This window comes from Arvicanthis niloticus, chromosome 5 (assembly GCF_011762505.2).
Source record: "Arvicanthis niloticus isolate mArvNil1 chromosome 5, mArvNil1.pat.X, whole genome shotgun sequence".
Classification (NCBI taxonomy): Eukaryota; Metazoa; Chordata; class Mammalia; order Rodentia; family Muridae; genus Arvicanthis; species Arvicanthis niloticus.
Window position 1 is genome coordinate 22,755,438 of NC_047662.1, and position 21,274 is coordinate 22,776,711.

General features: G+C 40.9%; 1 protein-coding gene across 24 annotated transcripts in view; it reads left to right on the forward strand.

The window, feature by feature from the left end:
- Positions 1-21,274, forward strand: part of Epb41 (erythrocyte membrane protein band 4.1) — a 154,766-nt gene that overhangs the window by 89,083 nt on the left and 44,409 nt on the right. For 16 of the 24 annotated variants that reach the window (XM_076934089.1, XM_076934098.1, XM_076934086.1 and 13 more), the window contains 5 exons: positions 6,243-6,330; positions 9,867-10,019; positions 12,743-12,840; positions 13,521-13,693; positions 20,840-21,021. In XM_076934089.1, the coding sequence (XP_076790204.1) occupies positions 6,243-6,330; positions 9,867-10,019; positions 12,743-12,840; positions 13,521-13,693; positions 20,840-21,021 (694 nt within the window). The remainder of the gene's footprint in view (positions 1-6,242; positions 6,331-9,866; positions 10,020-12,742; positions 12,841-13,520; positions 13,694-20,839; positions 21,022-21,274) is intronic. The other 8 variants (XM_076934081.1, XM_034502615.2, XM_076934097.1 and 5 more) reach the window with 3 other exon arrangements.

The window sequence follows — 21,274 nt, forward strand, 5'->3', positions numbered from 1 at the left end:
AGCTCCCATTCCTTTCTAGCTCTGTACCTCTTGGTAAGTTACCTAAGTCCCCTGGGGTTCATTTTCTTATCTGAAAAATGAGGCTTATCAGGTAACTTTTATAGTTTAATCAGAAAATGCATCTAAAGCACTTAGCAAATGATTATACTTGTAGGATAGTAACTCTTACACATCTGTGGTTGCACACATCTGTTATCTAAGCTCTTGGGAAATGGAGGCAGAAGGCTCAAGAGTAAGTTCAAGGCCAACTGGGACTATATGAGATCCTGTCCCCAAAAAATCAAAATCATCATCACCATCAACAATATAATTTTTAATCACTATTTTATAAACCATGTGAGTTTGGGTCTGGAGAGTACTTACCAGAAATTAAGTAGAGCAATCTCGAAAGAATGATGGGTGTGGTCTAGTTGGTGTTCTGTCAGATGAAGAATAGAAACTGAACAATCAGATCTTCATGACCAGAAAACATAGATGTCGGCCATCATGGGATTTACTTGTTCCATTCTGGACAAATTGGTAATCTTAGTGACAGGAACCCAAATGGAAGAATTAATATGCCCAATAACATGGTGCTTTAACCAGCCAAAGAAACTCCTGCTGAGGTGTAAGCTTTAAATGTGTTGAAAGGTACACTCGACTCCTCAGACAAACAGAAGGCAGCCTTCACATGAGGAAACTGGTGTAGTGGCCCCTTTGAAGCTATAATTGACTCTTTGAATTAACACCAGCAAATCAAGCTTTAAAAGTAATTGCCCTCCACTTTTGGGAACCAAGGAGGTATGCAGACTTGTCAGTTGTCTCTACTTACTTATTGAAATCACAGTCCTGAGTCAGGAAAGTCAACAGACATTGTTAGGAAGCTACCACAGAACGCTGCCTCTCATTGGATGGTGATGCCTTTGCTGTGTGAGCCAGCATAGAAGTGTGCTTATGACACTCTCTGTGTCATAAGCAGGAGTTGGCTGGTGCCAGAACTCTGTGACTTGGTACGATGTAAGCTGCAGGACTTCTAAGTGGTAAATTGTTGTTTGCTCCTGAATATATTTTAGACCAAGCATGTTTCATGGTCTAGAAATGCCTAACTTCTTCCCAGCAGGTTTGTTAATGACTTTCAGAGTTCTTAAAAATCTTAGCACAAACTTTAATCATTTAATTTTTTATGGTGAAAGATAATTTATGGTTTAAAAATATTTAGTTTTATTTTGTATGTATATGGATGTTTTACTCTTGTGTATGTCTGTGCAGCACATGTGTGCAGTGCCCTGGACGCCAGAAGTTAGACATGGTTGTAAGCCACCATGTGGGTGCTATAAACTGAGCCTGCAAGAGTAGTAACTGTTAAGTGCTACTCCTAACTTAATATTTTAATTTAGAAAATATATATGTTATACTTACATATACAGATGTCTGTGGATGGTGTGGTTCTAGGAAATTTTCCCTACATTTTTTGTGGTATTTTTCTAATTTTAATATGTGAATTTATATGATTCTTTTAATTGGAAAAAACTTTTCTGGGACAGTAGGTGGATCTGAATAAGTCAGTTATCCATGCTGCCAAGGCCTCTGGCTTAGGACATTCAGGTCTCAGCAGGCTGTGGGCAGTGTTTGTGGGTTAGAGGACAGTCTGGCTGGAGGCTAACAGTTCTTGGGGTATGTTCTATTGCTGTGAAGAGGCATGAAGAGGCCATGACCAAGGTAACTCTTATAAAAGAAAGATTTAATTGGGAGCTGGCTTACAGTTTCAGAGGAGAAGCAGGCAGGCATGGTGCTGGAAAAGTACTGAGAACTTTATATCTTGGTCTGCAGGCAACAGGCAGAGAGAGTGAAACTGGGCCTGGCTTGGCCTTTTGAAACTGCAAAGCCCACTCCCAGTGACACACCCTCTCCAACAAGGCCACACCTACTAATCCTTCCTAAGCAACTGGTGACTAAGCATTCAAATACATGAGCCTATGGAGCCATTTTCATTCCAACCACCACAGAGGGCACTGGGGAGTGGGAATCAGTCTAAGCAGAGCAGGCAGGTATCCGTGTGTGGTAAGGCCTGGCAAGAATATTGGTGGCAACTAAATCAGTGATCAGAGGGAAGGAGTCCCTGATGGTCTAACATGGGGAGTCAAAACTCCTGTAAGGTAAGGAGGGCATCTATATGTAGCTAGCAGCCCAGGGTGGTACTTTCAGAGTCCAAGTGGGCTAAGACAATGGGAGGATTCAGAGGCTGCAAGAAGGGCTGGCTTATATATTGGGTGAAAGAAAGGAAAGATTGATCAAGTTGATCAAAATATGTAGGGTAGTTTTAAGTAAAGGTTATACATGTAATAGAAAGGGAGAAAAGAACCTAGTGGTATTACAGTAAAACTGGAGGTTTTGATGCACACACATGGTTCTCAGTGTATAGGTAGGTGGTTATAGACACAGACATAAACAGGTACATACATACATACTGGCATACTTTAATTCACACTGTGCTGTAAAGATATGCTCAAAAAACAGATGAGAATTGTTTTGAAGGATACAAACTGTCCTTGTAGAAGCTCCCACTGACCAAGTCTTGTGCAATTTAAGCAAGAAAATAGATATGCAAAATAAATGATACAGTGCATTGAGAAAAATGAAAGTCTGAGTTGGGGATGTAGCTCAGTGGCCCAGCACTTGCCTATCATGAAGAGCACCAAAACAAGTAAATCCAACCAAGAATCTACAAATCCATAATGACATACATAAATAAATAGTTTGATGAAAGGATACTCAAATTTTTTGAAAAGAGTTCCTACAAAGAGATAAAGAATTTGAGAGAAACCTGGCAGACATCAATGATTGATACAGTGGATACCATCTGTGAAGGGGCAAGTTGAAGTTATGATCGCTGATAGGATACAGTGCAGGCACAGCTCTGCCTCTGTGCCATTCCTGGTAAAGACACATGACCCTGGACTGGGGATAGAGCTCACCATGGAGCATTTGCCTGGAGCCCAGGAGTCAGGACTGTTCCAGATTAGACTACAGACACATAGTCTACAGCTGGACCACTCTGTAACAACTGGTCGAGCTTGGTGAATGGGGAGTGAGAATTATATGGCAGTATGTGCCAGCATTAATTTCCTGGTTTTGACACTATGTAGAAGGGATGACCTTATTTGTAGGAAGTACATAGAAAAGTATTCAGGAATCTTGGGGTCATTAGATTGGCAATTTACCATGGCTTGGAGGAAAATCATTTGCATTATATGTGACTTAAGAATCATAATTGTTTCTGGGCACAGTGACACTCCTTTGTTCTCAGCACTCAGGAGGCAGAGGCAGGTGGATCTCTGAGTTTGAGGCCAGCCTGGTCTACAGAGTGAGTTCCAGGACAGCCTCCACTACATAGAGAAACCCTGTCTCAAAACAAACAAACAAACAAACAAAATAAAACAACCCCCCCAAACAAACCATAATTGTTTAAAAAAATCTAAAAGTAACATAAAAAGCATCAGCCAAACTCAAAGAACCAATAGAACGAAGGCTCAAGCCTCTCCTTTGACATCCTCCTCATACCACAGTGTTGAAGCAGACTCACCTAGGTCTGCAGTATGAACATGTCTATTCACATTGATGCCCCTTAAGGTTGAAATATGAGTATAGGGAAAAAGTTTTTAATTGTGTATATGATATACGCAGATGACATATACTTGTGCAAGTGTGTGTGGAACCTGCAGAGTAACCTGGATGTCCTCTATTGCTCCACCTTATTGTGGGTGTGTAAGCATGTGTGTAAGATGTGTTTGTGTGGGCATCTGTGTGAGCATCTCGTGTCTTCCTTCATCATCTCCCACTTTGTTCCTTTGAGGAACAGAGGCCTCTCACTGAATCTACAGCTCATATTTCTTTTAAGCAGACTGAAAGCCAGCAAGTGCCAACAATCCTCCTGCCTCTGCCACTCAGTGCTGGGGTTATGGGTGTGAGTGGAATGACATCTGCTTTTATTTACATGGGTGCTGCGATCTGAGCTCTGGTCTTCATGCTTGCACAGTAAATACTTTTAACCACTGAACTGTACCTGCAAGTTTCTCCAGCTCCTTCATCCTTACTTTTTGAGTCAAGATGTACCATTGAGTCTGGAGCTCACTGGTTGGCTACAGTAACTGACAGGAAGCCTGGGCTCCTCCTGTTTCTGACTTCAGCACTGGGGTTAGAGGCACCCATTGCCATGCCTAGCTCTTTCTGCAGGTGCAGGGAATTTGAGCTCAGGTCCTCATGTTTGCACAACAAGCAATGAGTCATCTCCCCAGCCCTAGGGGAAGGCCTCTGCTGTGTATTTTATTTAACACTTTAAACTCATGTGTGAATTTAAATGATCTAACCACCCCTCCACACCCTCATCTCTTTTGAGATTAAAGTCTCACTTCATGGCATGGCCTTGCTTGGCTTGGAACTCAAGCTGACTTTGAACTCATGGAGATACACCTGCCTTTTCTTTCTGAATACTAGCACTAAAGACATATGCCCCCATGTCTGGCTATTTTTCTCTTTTAAAAAAGTTTGGATGGGGTGAGGGTAGGGGTTGAGACAGGTTCTTACGGTAACTAAGTTTAACCCAAACACCTTACTGTCCTGTTCCCATCTCCTGCTAGAATCACAGATGTACGCCACTATGCCTAGCTCCATATTCGTTTTTGTAATTTTATTTTATGATCTGCATGGAGATGGACCGCTGAACTATTAGAATACTAAAATTTCAATAATAATAAACATTTATAGTTTACAAAGCAGTTTCACAACCATAAACTAATTTGATCTTGATAATCACATTTTATGTATTCACAAAAAAAAAAAAAAAAAAACAAAAAACAAGCCCTTCATTGTTATCCCCATGATGTACAAATAGATATGATTATGATTCTTACCTTATGGGGGAGACTAAAAAAGACATAGATATTACTCTAGAGGTAGGAACCAGGGCTCTGGTCCACAGGATGTGACTTAAACCTGCTGCCTCTTACTGATTTCTAACCTGCTGGTGATCCAGACCTGTTTATCAATACATAAGAATAGGAACAACAAAAACATAAAATAACTGAAAATAACGTCAGGTAGAAGAGCATATCACTTATGTGGAGAGAAATACATAATTGTAAAACTTGCCAGAGATGCTTTGAATAGCTTGTGTCTCAGTCTCCTCATCCCCCTTTGCTTTCATTTCAATTAATAAATTAAGTGAGAGCTTTAGAGCTAGAGAAACATTTATTCAGGAAAGCTGATAGGATTGTCTTTCTCCTTTTGGTGGTTATTGTTCCAAGAAACCCTTTGTTCTTTTTAATGAGGGTAAAGACAGATGGTTTTGGCAGAGACTTTCCTTGTTAAGGGAAGAGACCCCTGCTGCTTCTATGGCTCCAGGCAGTTCTTAGGGGAAAGTTGCTTGTCCCTGTGTTTCTCCTCGGGGATCTGCTGCCTTGTTACTGTGAACTGTCGTAATTGGTCCAAATTGTGCAGCATTATGAGTGATGTCTTTGTCCTGAAAGCTAACGGAACAGCTCAAGAACATTCTTCAAAAGAGAAGGAACTTAGTGAGCCTGCTACAGTGGATGTTTAGACAGTGAGACCGGCTGTTTTCAAACAAGTCTAACTCATTATCTGCCTGGCAGTGAAGACATCTTAATAACAGAAAACAGTCCTATAAGCGTGCTTCTGTTAGCCAATTTATCTGTTAAGATCAGTGGGCAGGACCCCATCTGTTACCAGAAAGTTGCTTTTCATCAAATCTGCCCCAATAAGAGTCCCATCAGCTGCCCTCCAGTTTAATTTACATAATAACTCAATTCAGGGTATAGAGAAGAAAAGGCAGCTAAGAGGATCTTGTAAATTGTACTGAGGATTTAATTTGGTCATTACTTCGGCAAGAAAATTAGTAGGAGGGGCTCATGTGTGACACAAAAAAGGCTAAAAGGAAGCGTGCAGAACTCTTGCTGGGTGGGGGACCTTGAAGGGAATGCTGGACTGAGAGTTTGCTTGCTGATAGCTTTTGGTGTCTTCTTGCTTTTTTTTTTTTTTTTTTTTTAATTTTGCTTCTTAAGTCAAATTTCAGTATTTAGGCTCAGATAGTAAGATTCTCATCCCATAATTATGTTGAGGACTCAAAAATGAGTGTATGTATGTGTGTATGTGTTGTGTGTTTATATAAAGTACAATGAATATTCTGTTGTTATTAGCATAAATTCTTCTGCTGTAGCACTGAATTTTCTATGTTTATTTTGTCAAAGGTCCATGACTCCAGCTCAGGCTGACTTGGAATTTCTTGAGAATGCCAAAAAGTTGTCCATGTATGGAGTTGATCTTCATAAAGCAAAGGTAGTGGTAACTTTGACCTTTCTTAACGTGTATGTACCTATGCACATGACACAGACCTGTTAATGTATATGACATACTTGTTTTATCTTATACCTCTTAGCAACATCTATTTATGGTATTTTATTTATTTAGGGTTATTGGGTTTTTTTGTTGTTGTTGTTTTGTTCTGGTTTTTTTGTTTGTTTGTTTGTTTGTTTTGAGGCAGGGTTTTTCTGTGTTTTTCCTTGCCATCCTGGAACTCACTCTGTAGAGCATGCTGGCCGAACTCAGAGATTCACCTGCCTCTGCCTCCTGAGTGCTTAATCAAACGCATGTACCACCACTGCCTGGCTATTTATGGTATTTTAAATCTTTCCTGAGAAACAGTTCTTGGCATGGTGGAACATGTGTGTAATCTGAGCACTAGATGACAGAAGGGAGGTAGGAGGGTGTTGAGTTCAAAGGTAGTCTGGGGGATGTCGAGATGCTCAGTGTTTAACTGCTCTTCCAGACGATGGACTTGGTTTGATTCTCACACAGCGGCTTACACCATCAGTAGTTCTAGTTCAGGAGATCAGATGCCTTCCCCTAGCTTTCCTGCGCACTGCAGGCATGTGGTGCATAGGCATACATCAGCCAGAACACCCATAGACATAAAATAAATCTAAAAACTGAAAGCTAGCCTGGGCTACATAGCAAGGCTCCCTGCATGGGAGCCAAAGGAAAAGAAGGGAGGAGGAGGAAAGGACAGGAGCAAGGGAGAAGAACAGGGAGCTGGGGTGGCAGGACACACCTGTAATGCCAGTTCTCTGGAGGCAAGAGGATTAAAACAAGCCTGGGCTACAGAGAGAGAAAAAAGAGTCAAATTAGTTTTGTTTGTTTATGTTTTCAGACAGAACCTTACTATGTAGTCCTGGCCTGCCTATAACTTGCTATGTAGATCAGGCTGGTCTTGAACTTAGAGAAGTTCATCTGTCTTCCAAGGGATAGGTTTACAGGCCTGTGCCATCGTGCCCAGCTGCCCAGCTTAAATTGATATGGTTTTTTTTGTTTTGTTTTTTGTTTTGTTTTTTTAGAATTCTAGGTATCAATCTAGTTATCCCTTATTATTTTCACCATCAAAATTTTACAGCCAAAACATTATAAAGATAAAAATGTGAGCTTCTAGAGAAAAATTAATTGTATTTTCTAAAAGAAAGTTACATTTGAAAATACAGAGAGTCAGCAAGGTGTGTTTCAGTTTCACGGGGAACATCACTCAAGAATCACCTGGGTGTCTATTAAATATGCAGACTGCAGAACTCTGCCCACACTTACAGGCTGGCTCTGAAGAGGCTGTAACTTAAGATAGAATGACCATTCCAAAGGATGCTAATGATACCTGAATCAGAACCATTCCCCAAGGCCAGTGATTTTAGTGTGGTCTCTGAGTCAGTGGCAGTTAGCACCACCTAGAAACTTGTTAGAAATAAATGTTTCAGGTCTCTCTCAGAGTTAATAATCAAGTGGGTAGAAGCTCAGGAGTCTTTGTGACAAGCTCTCCGAGTGACTCATATGCACCAGATAAACCATAACTCTTTTGAGAACTACTTACTGGGTTAGGAAATCAGAAGCATGAGCTTTAATCGCCGACCTGCCTACATAATACAAGTTGCTTGGCTACTAAAATGGCTAGGGGTGTTGCAAAGATTGCAAGGGAAAGGATTCAAGGGATGCTCCCAGACTCATTTAGAGGAACTTAACTAGTATCTGTCATGTAGACAGAACTGCATCCAGTAAGAAATAAAGAGAGATACTTAGCCACAAAAGGGAAATGAGACTAGACATATAACTCAGATGGTAGAGTGCTTGCTTAGCATGCAGGAAGTCCTAGGTTCAATCCCCAGCACATAAACTGGATGTGTTGGCGCATGCCTGTAATCCTAGCCCTTGGGAGTAGAAGTGGGAGGATCAGAAGATCAGTATCAATCCTGACTAAATAGGGAATTTCAGAATAGCCTGGGATGCATAAGACCCTGATTCAAATAAATAAAAACTTAAAACTGAAGAGATTTTATCATGGTGTCCAGGCATAAACCCAGAGCTAGAAAAATAGAAACCATGTATATAGAAACTACAGGGAAATTTACTTTTTGGCTCAATATGACAAGTTGTTTAGTAGAATTCTTCAAAGATGTAATAGGCTTAACTCAGAGGATGATGAACTAACTCAAATACTCAGAAAAATCACTTGGTAGAATCGTGGAAACAGACATTCAAGCATATGGTCTCTCTTGGACCTGTGGATGGTTTCCAGGATGCTCCTTGCCTGTGTCTTACAAGTTCATGTTTAGGTTCTGTTCATTCTAGTAAAGTTGCATTGCACACTCTGAGTTTTCTGGAGCTGCTGTTGTGCTCTGGATCGTTCTGCATTGGACAGCAGCTCCCATGACCTGTGAGGTGCTGTTAGGACATCAGAGCCTTGGCTCAGGAGCACTTCCAGGGCAAGTCTGTTCGGTTTATGTCTTCGTCTCCTGATGGAGGCTGGTGTCAGAGGTAGGTGGAGCCATATAGCATGTGTCTTTTAAAATGCTGCAAAACAAAGTGTTTCTCCAAATAATGTCAGCAAATGAGAAAGGAAGCTAACAGGCTGGTTCAGTAGGTAGGCATCTGGCACCAAGCCTGATGGGCTGCTTAATCCCCAAGACCCATGTGGTAGGAGAGAGGCAGCTCCTGCAGGTTGTCCCCGACCTCCACAAGTACTTAACTTGTGGCAGCAATGTGCCCACCCATAATTAGCTAACTAGGTTTTTTTAAATTTAAAAAAGAAAAGTATAGTTGTAACCTGTGGGCTTTAAGAACATAAGAGGGCATCTTCTGGTAAAATCTCAGCTACATAGCCATTGAATTGAAGCTGTGTGTGACTTATATCTGTAATTCTTGTATACAACACATTGAGGTACTAATAATTTTCTCTGTAGTCATTTTTAGGAAAAAGTAGTCAGGAAGCATTTAATTTTGGAAGCATTTGGGTTTGATAACTAGATAGTCATATGATTAATTCAGGTGCAGTTTGTTTTCCTTGAATTATGTGGTGATTAATATTTTAATTTTTTCTTAATAGGTACACTAATATAATCCCATTTCCTTTTAGTGTTCTTTCTAGGCTTAGGAATAGTACTTATAATTTAATATACTTAACATCAAATTTGTACTGTCAGATCTCTTATGCTAACTTTATATAATAATAAACATGTACATGTCACAGTGCGTGTGTGGAGATCCGAGGACAGCATGGAAGTTTTTTTCATTCCAGCCATGTAGATTTCTGGGGATTTAACTCAGGTTGTAGGCTTGGTAGCAAACGCCTTTATCTGCTGGGCGATCTCGTGACGCATGCCTTGATGCCCAGTTGGATTACTGGGGCTGTCCCCGACTCAGACACAACACTCTAGTGGGGGTGGCTGTTTTAACGTTTGTTCTTGTTCTAGGATTTGTAACTGGCACTGGTTGTTGATCTTTTTTGATTATTTAGTAATAGCCAATAATGTGTTGAATACTTCACTTCTCTTTTTCAGGACTTGGAGGGAGTGGACATCATCCTAGGAGTCTGCTCTAGTGGCCTTTTGGTTTACAAAGATAAGTTGAGAATTAACCGTTTTCCTTGGCCCAAAGTGCTAAAGATTTCTTACAAACGTAGCAGCTTTTTCATCAAGATCCGGCCTGGAGAGGTACATAACTTAAATTTCTTTTCACCCAGACAGACATGTGCTGAAACATCCCTTCCAGCTGGGCATGGTAGCACTGTGCTTGTAGTCTCCGTAATTGTAATCTCCATATTTGTAATCCTGGAGGCTGAAGCAGGAGGAAAATTTCAAGTTCAGGGTGAGCCTGAGATACGCTGGAAAATCTTGTCATCTAAGACGGATCCTCCTGCAGCTAACCCTAGCACACGTGAGATAGAGAAAGGGGAACAGGGCTCCCAAGTCTCTAACACCTACAAAACAGGAGTAAACAAACAAACCCCCCAAATTGGTTGTCAAATTTTAGCATATACCCATATAATTTTAGCTTTTATATAAAAAAGCTGTCATGGTACAACAGAAAATTAATTGTTTAAATAGGAGTTCATTTTTTTTTTATATAGAGGTCTGTCTATTTAGCTCTCACTGTCCTAGAGATTTATTTGAGAGACTGGGGGTGTGGTGTGTGTGTGTGTGTGTGTGTGTGTGTGTGTGTGTAGCTATGTGTTTGGTTATGTGCTCATGAGTATGTATAGGTTACCCAGGAGTCAGGAGGCATTGACTCTCCTCGAGCCGGAGCTGTTTTACTGTCAGGTCTCTTCTGGTAACTTCATACAATAATGGACATGTACGTGTCACAGTGGGTGTGTGGAGAGCCAAGGACAGCGGGAGTTTTTTCACTCTACCATATTCATTCTGGGGATTGATGTGGGTGGTGGGAACTGAACTTAGGTCCTGTGCAAGAGCAGTATGTGCTTTGAGCCACTGAGTTCTTTCCTGCTCAGGACATTTTTTAAAAAGCTCTAAAGTCTTCTCTGACCCTTCCTAGAGAAGTGAGTCTGGAAAGATCAGAACCAAGCATCCTTATGACAAGAATAGTAACTTTTCTGTACCTGAGAAGCCCATGCTCACTGAAGGTGGCTTTGTGTGTGTCTATCCCCATCTGCTGGTAAAAAGTGGCACTGTCTCAGCCTGGAAATACTGGCTGTGCCTTAAAGCACTATTTCATTCCACAGTCATGTGCGTGTGCAAGCACCTATCAGTATCTTCCCTCCACGTCTCAAATCCATGACTCTTAACAAGAAAGACATTTTTGAGACAGGGTCTCAGTGTGTAGCCACAGCTGGCCTGGAAGTCAAGATCTGCTTGCCCTGTCTCTAGTGCTGATCCTGAAAGGCATGCACCACCACAGAAATGTTTATTACACAGGTTCTTTGTGCCAGTGACTATTCTAGGGGCTAGAACTGTAACAGTGAGTAAAAGGATGCTATTCCTCGGCCATCTTGCATTTTAATATAGGAAGGCAGAAAGAAGTACATGCATAGAAAGAAATATTAATAAATGTTAGGGAAGTCCCTGGCTTGAAGTCTCAACTATCCAATATACAGTGAAAAACACACAATTCTTTATCAAATCAGTTGAGAACAGCAGGATTCTGAAAAGTGGGGTGCCATGACTATTGCAGGGGGGAACAGATAATTTCTCTGGCCTCAGTTTCTCCTTGTGTAAATTATACTTAGATCTAGTCAGACCATTGCTGGCAATAAGAGCTTTCAAAGCAAACCTGCTTCCTTTTCCATCTTATAAAGTGTGCTAGAGGTGGAAACAAAGAGGCAGACGGAAGGCAAGGGTTTCTAGTAGCTCTGGCAGTGCCGGGAAAGAAAGCTTGTAATCATTCAAGGACAAGGAAATAAGTCCCAGAGACTTACTGTACAACATGATGACTGTAGGTTTCAAGAAAATTTCTGAGAGGTACACTAGCATGTGTGAGGCTGGGGTTTAGTCTTCAGCACTGGCTCTCTTCCACAAATCACAAAGAGAATGAGTTTTAAGTATTCTTAAAAGACTCGTGAGTCCAGGTAGCCTCATTTAGTTATTCTGAAGATATGTATACACCAGACATTCTCAACAAGTCAATGTGTGTCAATTTTTCACTTGTCATTTTTAAAAATTAAAAGAATCTGGGCTGGACAAGGAGGCACGCATCTTAATTCCAGAGCTCTGTAATTTATATAGCTAGGCAAGCCAGGGAAACATAATGAGACCCTACCTTTTTTAAAAAACAAAAACAAAAAACCCCAATCATCTGAGACAAATGCTTAGTTCCCAATACTAATTTCTATTGTGTAATAATAGTGGCTGGCTGGAGCAATTATTGGATGTCTCGTTTTCTGACTATTGAGTAATCTAAAGTTACAGGCGCAAGTCTGTGACTAAGGAAAAGCAGTTTTAGACAGTCAAAGGTTGACTAAAGTGTGTCTGGGGCAATGCCTATGTACTGTGTGTGTTCTAAAAAATAAGACATATAAGTAATAGAAGAGCTATTTCCTGGCACTGTTGCTTTGGACAAAACCTCCATCACTGAGCAGATTTCTTTTAGTAAGAAAAAAAATATTAATGTAAGTTTTTTAAATTTAAAAATATTGTGTGTGTGGATGTTTTGCCTGCAAGTGTGTCTGTGCATCACATGCATGCCTAGTACCCATGGAGATCAGAAGAGGGTGTTGGATCCCTAGGGAGCAGATGATGGTGAGGTGGTAATGGGTGGTGGTTTTAGGAATTGAATCCCAGTCCTCTGGAACCACTGAACCACCTCTCCAACCCCCAGACCTTCTTTGTATGGTATCTCTTTGATGGTATCATATTTCTCTGGTTTTGTGTCATTCTAATTGAGTAATACTTATGTTTTCTGTTTATTTGTATCTCTATAGCAAGAACATTATGAAAGTACCATTGGCTTCAAGCTTCCCAGTTATCGAGCAGCTAAGAAATTATGGAAAGTCTGCGTGGAGCATCACACGTTTTTCAGGTATTATTCTGCTCATGTACGTCTCAAGGTTGCATTGTTTGTGCCCGCTTCTATTTTGAACCTGCTATTGAAAATGTCTCTGTAGAGCTGGCGTTTTATTTAGCTCAGGTGAGAGCAGCTTAATCAAGGCAATATGAATCTAGTTCTTCCTCTTTTGACTGGAAAGTGTGGCTCAGCATTCTCAGGGTGCCTTCCCATGCTCTTAAAAGAACAGTAGAAGTAAGGAATGAGACCCAGTGCTTGCTAGGGGCTCTGGTTGCTTTCACAGCAGCTGAGCTCAGTCAGTCCTGGACATAGGTTGCTACAGACCTGCCTCGAATAGCTTTGTGGCTTTAAGCAAGTAACTTCTTCATGGGATTTGTCAATTTCCTGTATCTGTAAAATGATGAAAACATTTCAAGGATGTAGTGTGAATCCTGCAGTGCTATCCGGCATTTTGTAAATCGTGAGACCTTATCTATAGAAACTTAATGTTTTTAATATTATAGCTCCCAACTAAATTAATTCTGGTTGCTTGAGATATGACCTAGACTTACAGTAAGGATTGCTTGTTTAGAAATCTCCAGAAGAGTTTGGAAACATCTATATTCTTGGTTTGATTTTTAGTTTTATAGTCACAATGATAAAGTAATGCAATAAAATAATAAAATAGCAGAATTATTATTGTTTTTCTTCCCCAGACTAACCTCTACAGACACCATTCCCAAAAGCAAGTTTCTTGCCCTGGGATCCAAATTTCGATACAGTGGCCGGACTCAAGCTCAGACCAGGCAGGCCAGTGCCCTGATTGATAGACCTGCTCCACACTTTGAGCGGACAGCGAGCAAACGGGCGTCCAGGAGCCTCGATGGAGGTTTGTGTTAGATATTACTGATGTCACTGTGATCTTTAGAGAAAGATAAAGGAAGCATAAGGGGTTTTAATTGTTGTTGTTTTATATTGTTTTGAAATAAGAACTTACTATATCTGAGACTGGCCTCAAGTTCTTTGGCTTCCTGTTCTCACCTCCTAAGTGCTTGGGCTATAAACATAGCACCAGGCCCAACTCGGAAGTATGATTATTTATAAGAATCCCTATCTCTGATTTACAAAGAACCCCAGTGGTCAAGTGAAAGGGGGGCTGCTGACTAATTCAGACATAAGGACGTAAGGCTGGGTGTGGTGGTGCAGACACTTAATCCTAGCACCCCAAGCTCTTGGAGACAGAGGATGTAGATACCAGTGCTAACCTATCCTACACAGGAGCTTCAGGCCAGCCAGAGCCACAGTGAGACCCTGCCTCCAAGCACACAAACAAAAAAACCATAAACAACAAAAAAACCACAAACAAAAAAAACCATCTTAAGAATAAGAAGTGAAGTTCACTGCAGGGCAGTAATGGCTGAATACCAAGAGATTCTACAAGTATTTAACTTGTTCTTTACTTTGTTCAGTCACTTGTTTTGCATGTCTTATGTGCCTACTGTTGTTCCCTGAAGATACTGCCATAGGCATCAGACATGGCCTCCATTCTCACAGAGTTTTCAATCTGTACGCAAAAACAGAAACAAATAAATAACTTCAGGTAGTTGTAAGTGCTTTGAAGAAAATAGAATGGGAAAATGTGGTGCCAAGTGTCTCAGGTGGGAAGATGGGGGAGTGTTTCAGATCAGGTACAGTCAGAAGGCTTCCCAGAACAACATCAGTTAGTTAAACCTAAACTATGAGAAGTAACTAGCCATCCCAAAGTCTAGATGAGAGAGTGCCCAGCACGTGTTCCTGAAGGGAGGAGTGAGCTCTGCCTTGTTCCACAGAACTCTCTGTGCCAATGGAAATATATGTTGTGATTTGATTCAGAATCACTTTGGTTGTTAAGAACCTGAAATGTGACTGCTACAGAGGGGCTGAGCATTTCATACAAACAAACAAACAAACAAACAAACAACTACATATGACAACGGACTGAACAGCACAGGTGTGGATTTAGTAAACCTAGAGGAGAGGAACATACAGTATGGTCCGAGCAGCAGGCAGGGGTTAGACTTAGAAGGGCCTTGAAGGCCCACAGTAATGAGTTTAGATTTTCTTTTATTATGGTGGGAAACTATCTGAAACAGTGACTCAGCCTGACTGCTGTCACCTCTGCATACTGAGCAGCAAAAGCTCCACCTGCCCTGAGGATTAAACCTGGAACAGGCTGGATGCTGACAGTCAATGCCAGACAATGCTAGCTTGTAGTGGGCAGAGAAAAGCAGTTAGAGATTTGTTTTGGAAGTAGGGCTAACAACATTGCTAGTAAATTAAGTACTGACAATGGCAAGGAAAAGAGAATCAAATTTTATTCCTGAGTTTGATCATGTAGTGGAAGGAGACTCCAGAGTCTGGGGTGCGGAGGAACAAGGTTTCTGTTCTTTGTTGTCATTTCACCTGTATGCCTTGGCTGTGTTCATGTGACACCATTAGCTAGCTCATTCCTTACCTAGTAAGTCACCCCACCTCCACTTGAACTTTAGTGTGATGCCATTGTGTTTGTTTCTTTGTTTGTTTTTGTTTTTCTGAGACAGAGTTTCTCTGTGTAGCCCTGGCTGTCCTGGAACTCACTCTATAGACCAGGCTGGCCTTGAACTCAGAGATCCACTTGCCTCTGCCTCCCAAGTGCTGGGATCAAAGGTGTGCACCACCACTGCCTGCAACTTTTCTGTACACTTTTGTTGAGCCATTCTTTTTCTGATTTCTTTGGATAGTTGTCTACTGATATTTATTATCCTTATTATTTATTTATTTATTTATTTATTTATTTAATATGCATTGGTGTTTTGCCTGCATATATGTCTGCGAGGATGTCAGGTTTCCTGGAACTGGAGTTACAGACAGTTGTGAGCTGCCACGTGGGAACTGAACCTGGGTCCTTTGGAAAAACAGCCAATGCTCTTAACCACTGAGCCATCTCTCCAGCCCCTTATGTAACTTGGGAATGTAAGCAATTCACCAAAGTCAGAAACCTAGTTAGAAGTAGCAATAGAAGCCAGCACTGTCCTCTTGATATGTGTGCTTTATTTTATTTTTAAGTTAAATTAAATTGTATTTGTGTGTAGGTATGCACATGAGTGTGGGTGTCCTTCAGTGTTAGAAGAGGGAGTTAGGTCCTCTGGATCTGGAGTTGCAGGCGAGCTGCCCAGTGTGGGTGCTGGGAAGGAAGCAAGAGCCAGCGCCTGAGCTGCTGAGCCATTCCTCTAGCCCTGGGCATGCTCTTCACCCTTTCACTTTTGGAAAGGACAGAGTGAAAGCTGCAAGAGTTAATATTCATTAAGCACTCGGTGTGTTCTAGGTGTTACTCTAAGCCAGTGGTTCTCACCCTTCCCCGTGCTGGGTTCCTTTAATATAGTTCCCCATGTCATGGTGACCCCTCTTTAATATAGTTCCCCATGTCATGGTGACCCTACCATGAAATTACTTTTGTTGCTACTTCATAGTGGTGGTAATTCTACTGCTATGAGTCATGATAGAAATAGTTCTGGAGATAGAGGTTTGCCACAGGTTGAAAGCCACTGTTCCTCTAAGCAGTTTACGTGTTTTCTGACTGGGTTCATGCTCCTTTCCTCTTGTTTGACTTCTGTTCTTATTGGTGCATGTGTGGGTGGGGAGGTATGGATGCTTTTGTAGTAGCATCTATATGGACATCAGAAGGTTGTTGCTGTATACAGAAGGCTTGCTGGCACACGAGCTTCCAAGGATTCTGTCTCTGTTTCCAGGGAGCACTATTGTGCCAGCCTTATGTGAGGTCTAGGGATTTGAACTCAAGTCTTCACATTTGTGCAGCAAGCTATTTATACACCAACCCATTTTTCCAGCCCATCACGTTCCTTGAAAAATGCTAGAGAGATGTCTTGGAGGTTAAGAGCATGTATTGCTATTGCAAAGAATCTGAATCTGGTTCCCAGCATCCACATCAGGCAGCCACTGCTGCCTGCAACTCTAGCTTAAGGGAATTCCAAACCTTTTTCTGGACTCTGCAGGTACCTGCACTCATGTACTCCCATCTTATCCCCCCACCCCACACACTCATCAATACACATAATTAAAAAATAGCAGCACCTCATCCAAATCTGCTTCTGTTCTTGTCAGCCAACAATGGCATGCTGGCTGACATCAGTGGTTCTGTGTCAGCACCAGCACTTTGATCAGAATCTTCAGGAGTGGAAAACACTGACTTTTTAAAGTTAAGTGTTCTCTATTACAGATTCCAGAATCTTGTAATAGCTAACAAATGAAGAAGTAATGCTCAAAGCCAGTTATCATTTACCTTTTTCTTGGTGTGAAGGATCAAAGCCTGGAACTTGGGCATGCTAGACAAGTGCTCTGCCATTGAGCTGTGTTCTAGCCCTGAATTAAAGCAGTGTATGTGTGTGTGTGTGTGTGTGTGTTAAGTAGGTGGTGCCATACACGTGTGTGCATGTAGGTGTGTGTACATGGAGGCCAGAGGTTGACTTCATGTGTTTCTGTAATAACATTCCAGCTATTTTTTTGAGACAGGGTCACTCACTGAACCTGAAGCTCACCAGGTTGCTAGGTTGACTTGCCAGAAAGCTTCAGTGATCTGCTCTCCAACCCACAGCTGAATTTACAGACGTATACTTAGCTTGTGCACGGGCTGGTAATCTGAAGTCAGGTCTTATGCTTGCTCACATTACCATCTCAGCCCAAGCAGAAACATCTTAATTATACAATCACTAATATATTAATAAACACTTAATTATACTTCAAATGAGTAAATTGTCCAGTATATAAATTATAATAAAGCTGTTGCAAACATAAAACAGTGCTGACCCATATTTATTGTGATCTATAGTTTGTAGTCTCCGTACTGCAAAACTGAAGGGAATTTGCTTTTCTCCAGGGCTCCTAAGTGGTATCTTCCCATTGAGCTGTATGCCACTGAGTGTGTGATTAATTTTTTAAAATATTTATTTTATGTATGAGTACACCATCACTGTCTTCAGACACACCAGAAGAGGGTATCGGATCCCATTACAGATGGTTGTGAGCCACCATGTGGTTACTGGGAATTTAACTCAGGCCCTCAAGAAGAGCAATCAGAGCTGAACCATCTCTCCAGCCAATAAAATAACTTTAATAATAAATAAAATAAATAAATAAATAAATAAATAAATAAATAAAATAAAAAATAAATAAAAATAACTAATTTTAGACCAATGTATTCTTGAAATAAAATTAGCTCATAACAAAATAAATATAAGGACTGAAGTATATGGTGTTAGAAGTTACTGATACCTAGAATTAAATATTTTTCTGTCTGTTGAGTATTTTTTTCTCCAGCTCCCCCAAAGTTAGTGTCCTCCACATTCTACAGGAAACTCAGGTCTCTTCCTAGCACCACTGTGCTAGTGTCTCATATGAGGGTCACAATTTGGGTCTTGCTTGTTTCTTCTTACTTTTCCTAGTGGGGGATGCTCATTATAACTGGTATTTTCCAGTTTGTGAACTATTACCACTTCTGCATCTAACCATTAGTTTTTACATTTGTATCTACTTTCTCATGCACAGTAGGAATGCTGAAGACATAAATCATTTGGCTCTACAGTATTAGTATTGGATTAGAACCAAATTCAAAATAGCAAAATAACGCATGGTGAAAGCGAGGGCTCTGTGTCTGTGATTTCAGGCGGAGATGAATTAATTCTTTGAGAGGAGGTGTGAATACACATGTAATCTGAGGCATTAACACAACTGTGAGAAAAATATTTTGTCAGTTCCCTTGCTTTGTTAGGCTTGCTCTGCCGTCTGCCACTCTCGGGTTGACTAGCTGAGAGCATCCCTTAGCAACAGGGACTCGCAAACGGCCACAGATTCGTCATTTTGAGATGAGATAGGCTCGACGGTTCTGTTATTCTTTTGCAAGGCATCCTCTGAGATGTCTTTCGTGGAGATCATCACAGAAGAGTAAGCGTTTCTTTCATGGTGTCATTTATATAAGATGAGTGTAACTTTCTGTTTGTCCATCTGTTCTGGCTTAAAGAATTCCTTGTTTTGCTTCATTTTTACAGTTTATAAATCTAAATGTGTCAGAATAAATTATGTTCAGTAGTCTGAAGAAGGAAAGTATATAATAAAATTGTGTGTTTCCATAAAAGTGTATTCAAATCTAATAAAAGTCTCAGTACAAGAAAGAATGATGGCCTGGGGGCTGGAGAGATGGCTCAGCAGTTAAGAGCACTGACTGCTCTTCCAGAGGTCCTGAGTTCAATTCCCAGCAACCACATGGTGGCTCACAACCATCTGTAATGAAATCTGATGCCCTCTTCTGGTGTGTCTGAAGACAGCGACAGTGTACTCACATATATAAAATAAGTAAATAAACATTAAAAAAAAAAAAAAGTATGATGACCTGTTATCTGAAATTCTAAATCAGAGCCCTTGAGATGGCTCAGTGGGTAAAAGCACTTGGCACATAAACCTGAGAGCTTGAGTTTAATCCCTGATCCCAAAGTGGAAGGAAAGATTCAATTGCCCAGGGTTGTCCTCTGACCTCCATACACACGCATGTTGTGCCATGTGTGTATGTGTGTGTGCCCCCCATCCATGTGACCTCCATACATACATGCTGTGATGTGTGTGTGCCCCCTCCACATAACATGCACACAGAAGACGCACAGATAAAAATAGATACAATTTTAAAATGAAATATTAAAGTTAAGTGTGATTGCACATACTTGCCTTTAATCCCAGCATTTATGAAACAAAGGCAGGCAGATCTCTGTGAGTTCAAGGCCAGCCTGATCTACATGCTAAGTTCCAGAACAACCAGGGGTATGTAGAGAAATGTCCTCTCTCAAACAAAAAAACAAACAAAGGTTTACCTTTGACATTAAATCTTAGTAAGCTTTACTACAAAATGTATGGACATTTTCTTTTTTTAACCCTGAAAGAAAAGAACAAAGATTAAAAACTAAAGATAATGACTGTTTCTTGTTTTATTTTGTGATGTTGGGGGTGGAACTGGGGCCTTCTGCGTGCCAGACAAGCAGTCTGTCACTGAGCTACAGCCCCAGTCTCTGTTTTGAATTAAGTTACCTAAAGCAGATGCCAAATAGTTCAAATCCAAGCAACAGTTAATTACCTGCAGAGGTTTTTATAGTCAGCCTGTTAAGGTTTATTCTCTCCAGAGTAGCCCAGACAGGCGTCTCCCTAACTAGTGTTTCTCAGCCTCTGCTACCTTTGTGTCTGTGCACTAGGTGTCAGCACCTCCTTTCTCTGCCCCAGCTCTGACACGAGACCATCTCCATTGTCCAATATGCCCTGGGGGCAATCAGCCCTGGTCGAGAGCCAGTGCTCTAAGTACTTTAGAGAACAGGGTGTAAGACATTGGTATGGTGGAGAGGGGGCTCCATTCATTTATGCTTTATTTTTGTGTAGAAGTCCAGAATTTTTTGAATTTTTAATCAATTGATTTATTAAAAGAGATTGTCTGGCTCAGAGATTCACCTTTCCACACATCCAACAGTAGTCCGTGTCCCTGTCTTACCAGAAGAGCCATTTTTCAAGGTTTTTGTTTTTTTGTTTTTTTGTTTTTTTGTTTTTTTGTTTTTTTTTTTGTTTTTTTTTTGTTTTGTAATCATTTTGTAGAAGTGTCATAGAAAACAATAAACCAAAACCAAGATAACGGGCATTATCCACTCCACCAAATCAGATGTCTAGGTTCCTGAAACCATCTAAAAATAAACTTATTTCAAATGGCTTATTGGGAGAGCTATCCTGAATCCACGCTATATTGCATGGTTTTAGCATACTATAATTTAAGTGGGTTTTGGTTTATTTTTTCAGTCTTTATTCAAATTCAGCATTTATGAAACAGTGATTAAAATGTCTTGGTTTCTCTGTTGAGGATGATTTATCTCGTTGCGATCTTCCTTGAAACACACTAATGGTTCTTGTTCTTCTATACGACAGATACAGGAGGGTGACACATGTCTTTATCTCTTCTTCCCTCTTCCTCACACAGCAGCAGCTGCTGAGTCCACAGACCGAAGTCCTCGGCCCACCTCTGCCCCAGCCATTGCTCAGAGTCAGGTCACAGAAGGGCCAGGGGCACCTGTCAAAAAAACACCAAAGGAAGCTGCCAAGGTTGAAGAGAAGCGGGGAGAAGAGCCGCCGGCTGAGCCAGAGCCCACAGAAGCGTGGAAGGTATGTCTTAGAAGCCAAGGTCTGCTAGCGCGAGCTCTGAGTTACAGGTGATCTTCTTACAGCTTCCCAACAAAGTTGCCTTTTCTCGTTGCTTCTAAAAGAAATCATCTCTCATAAATCTCCTGTGTATTTTTCTAGGATTTGATTTTCAAAGAATACGTATTGCATAAAGCACATTTATAGAGATATTTAAAACTTTCCTAAATCTTTTTTTAGGATTTTTTAAGGATTTTTTTTTTTTTTTTTTGATGTG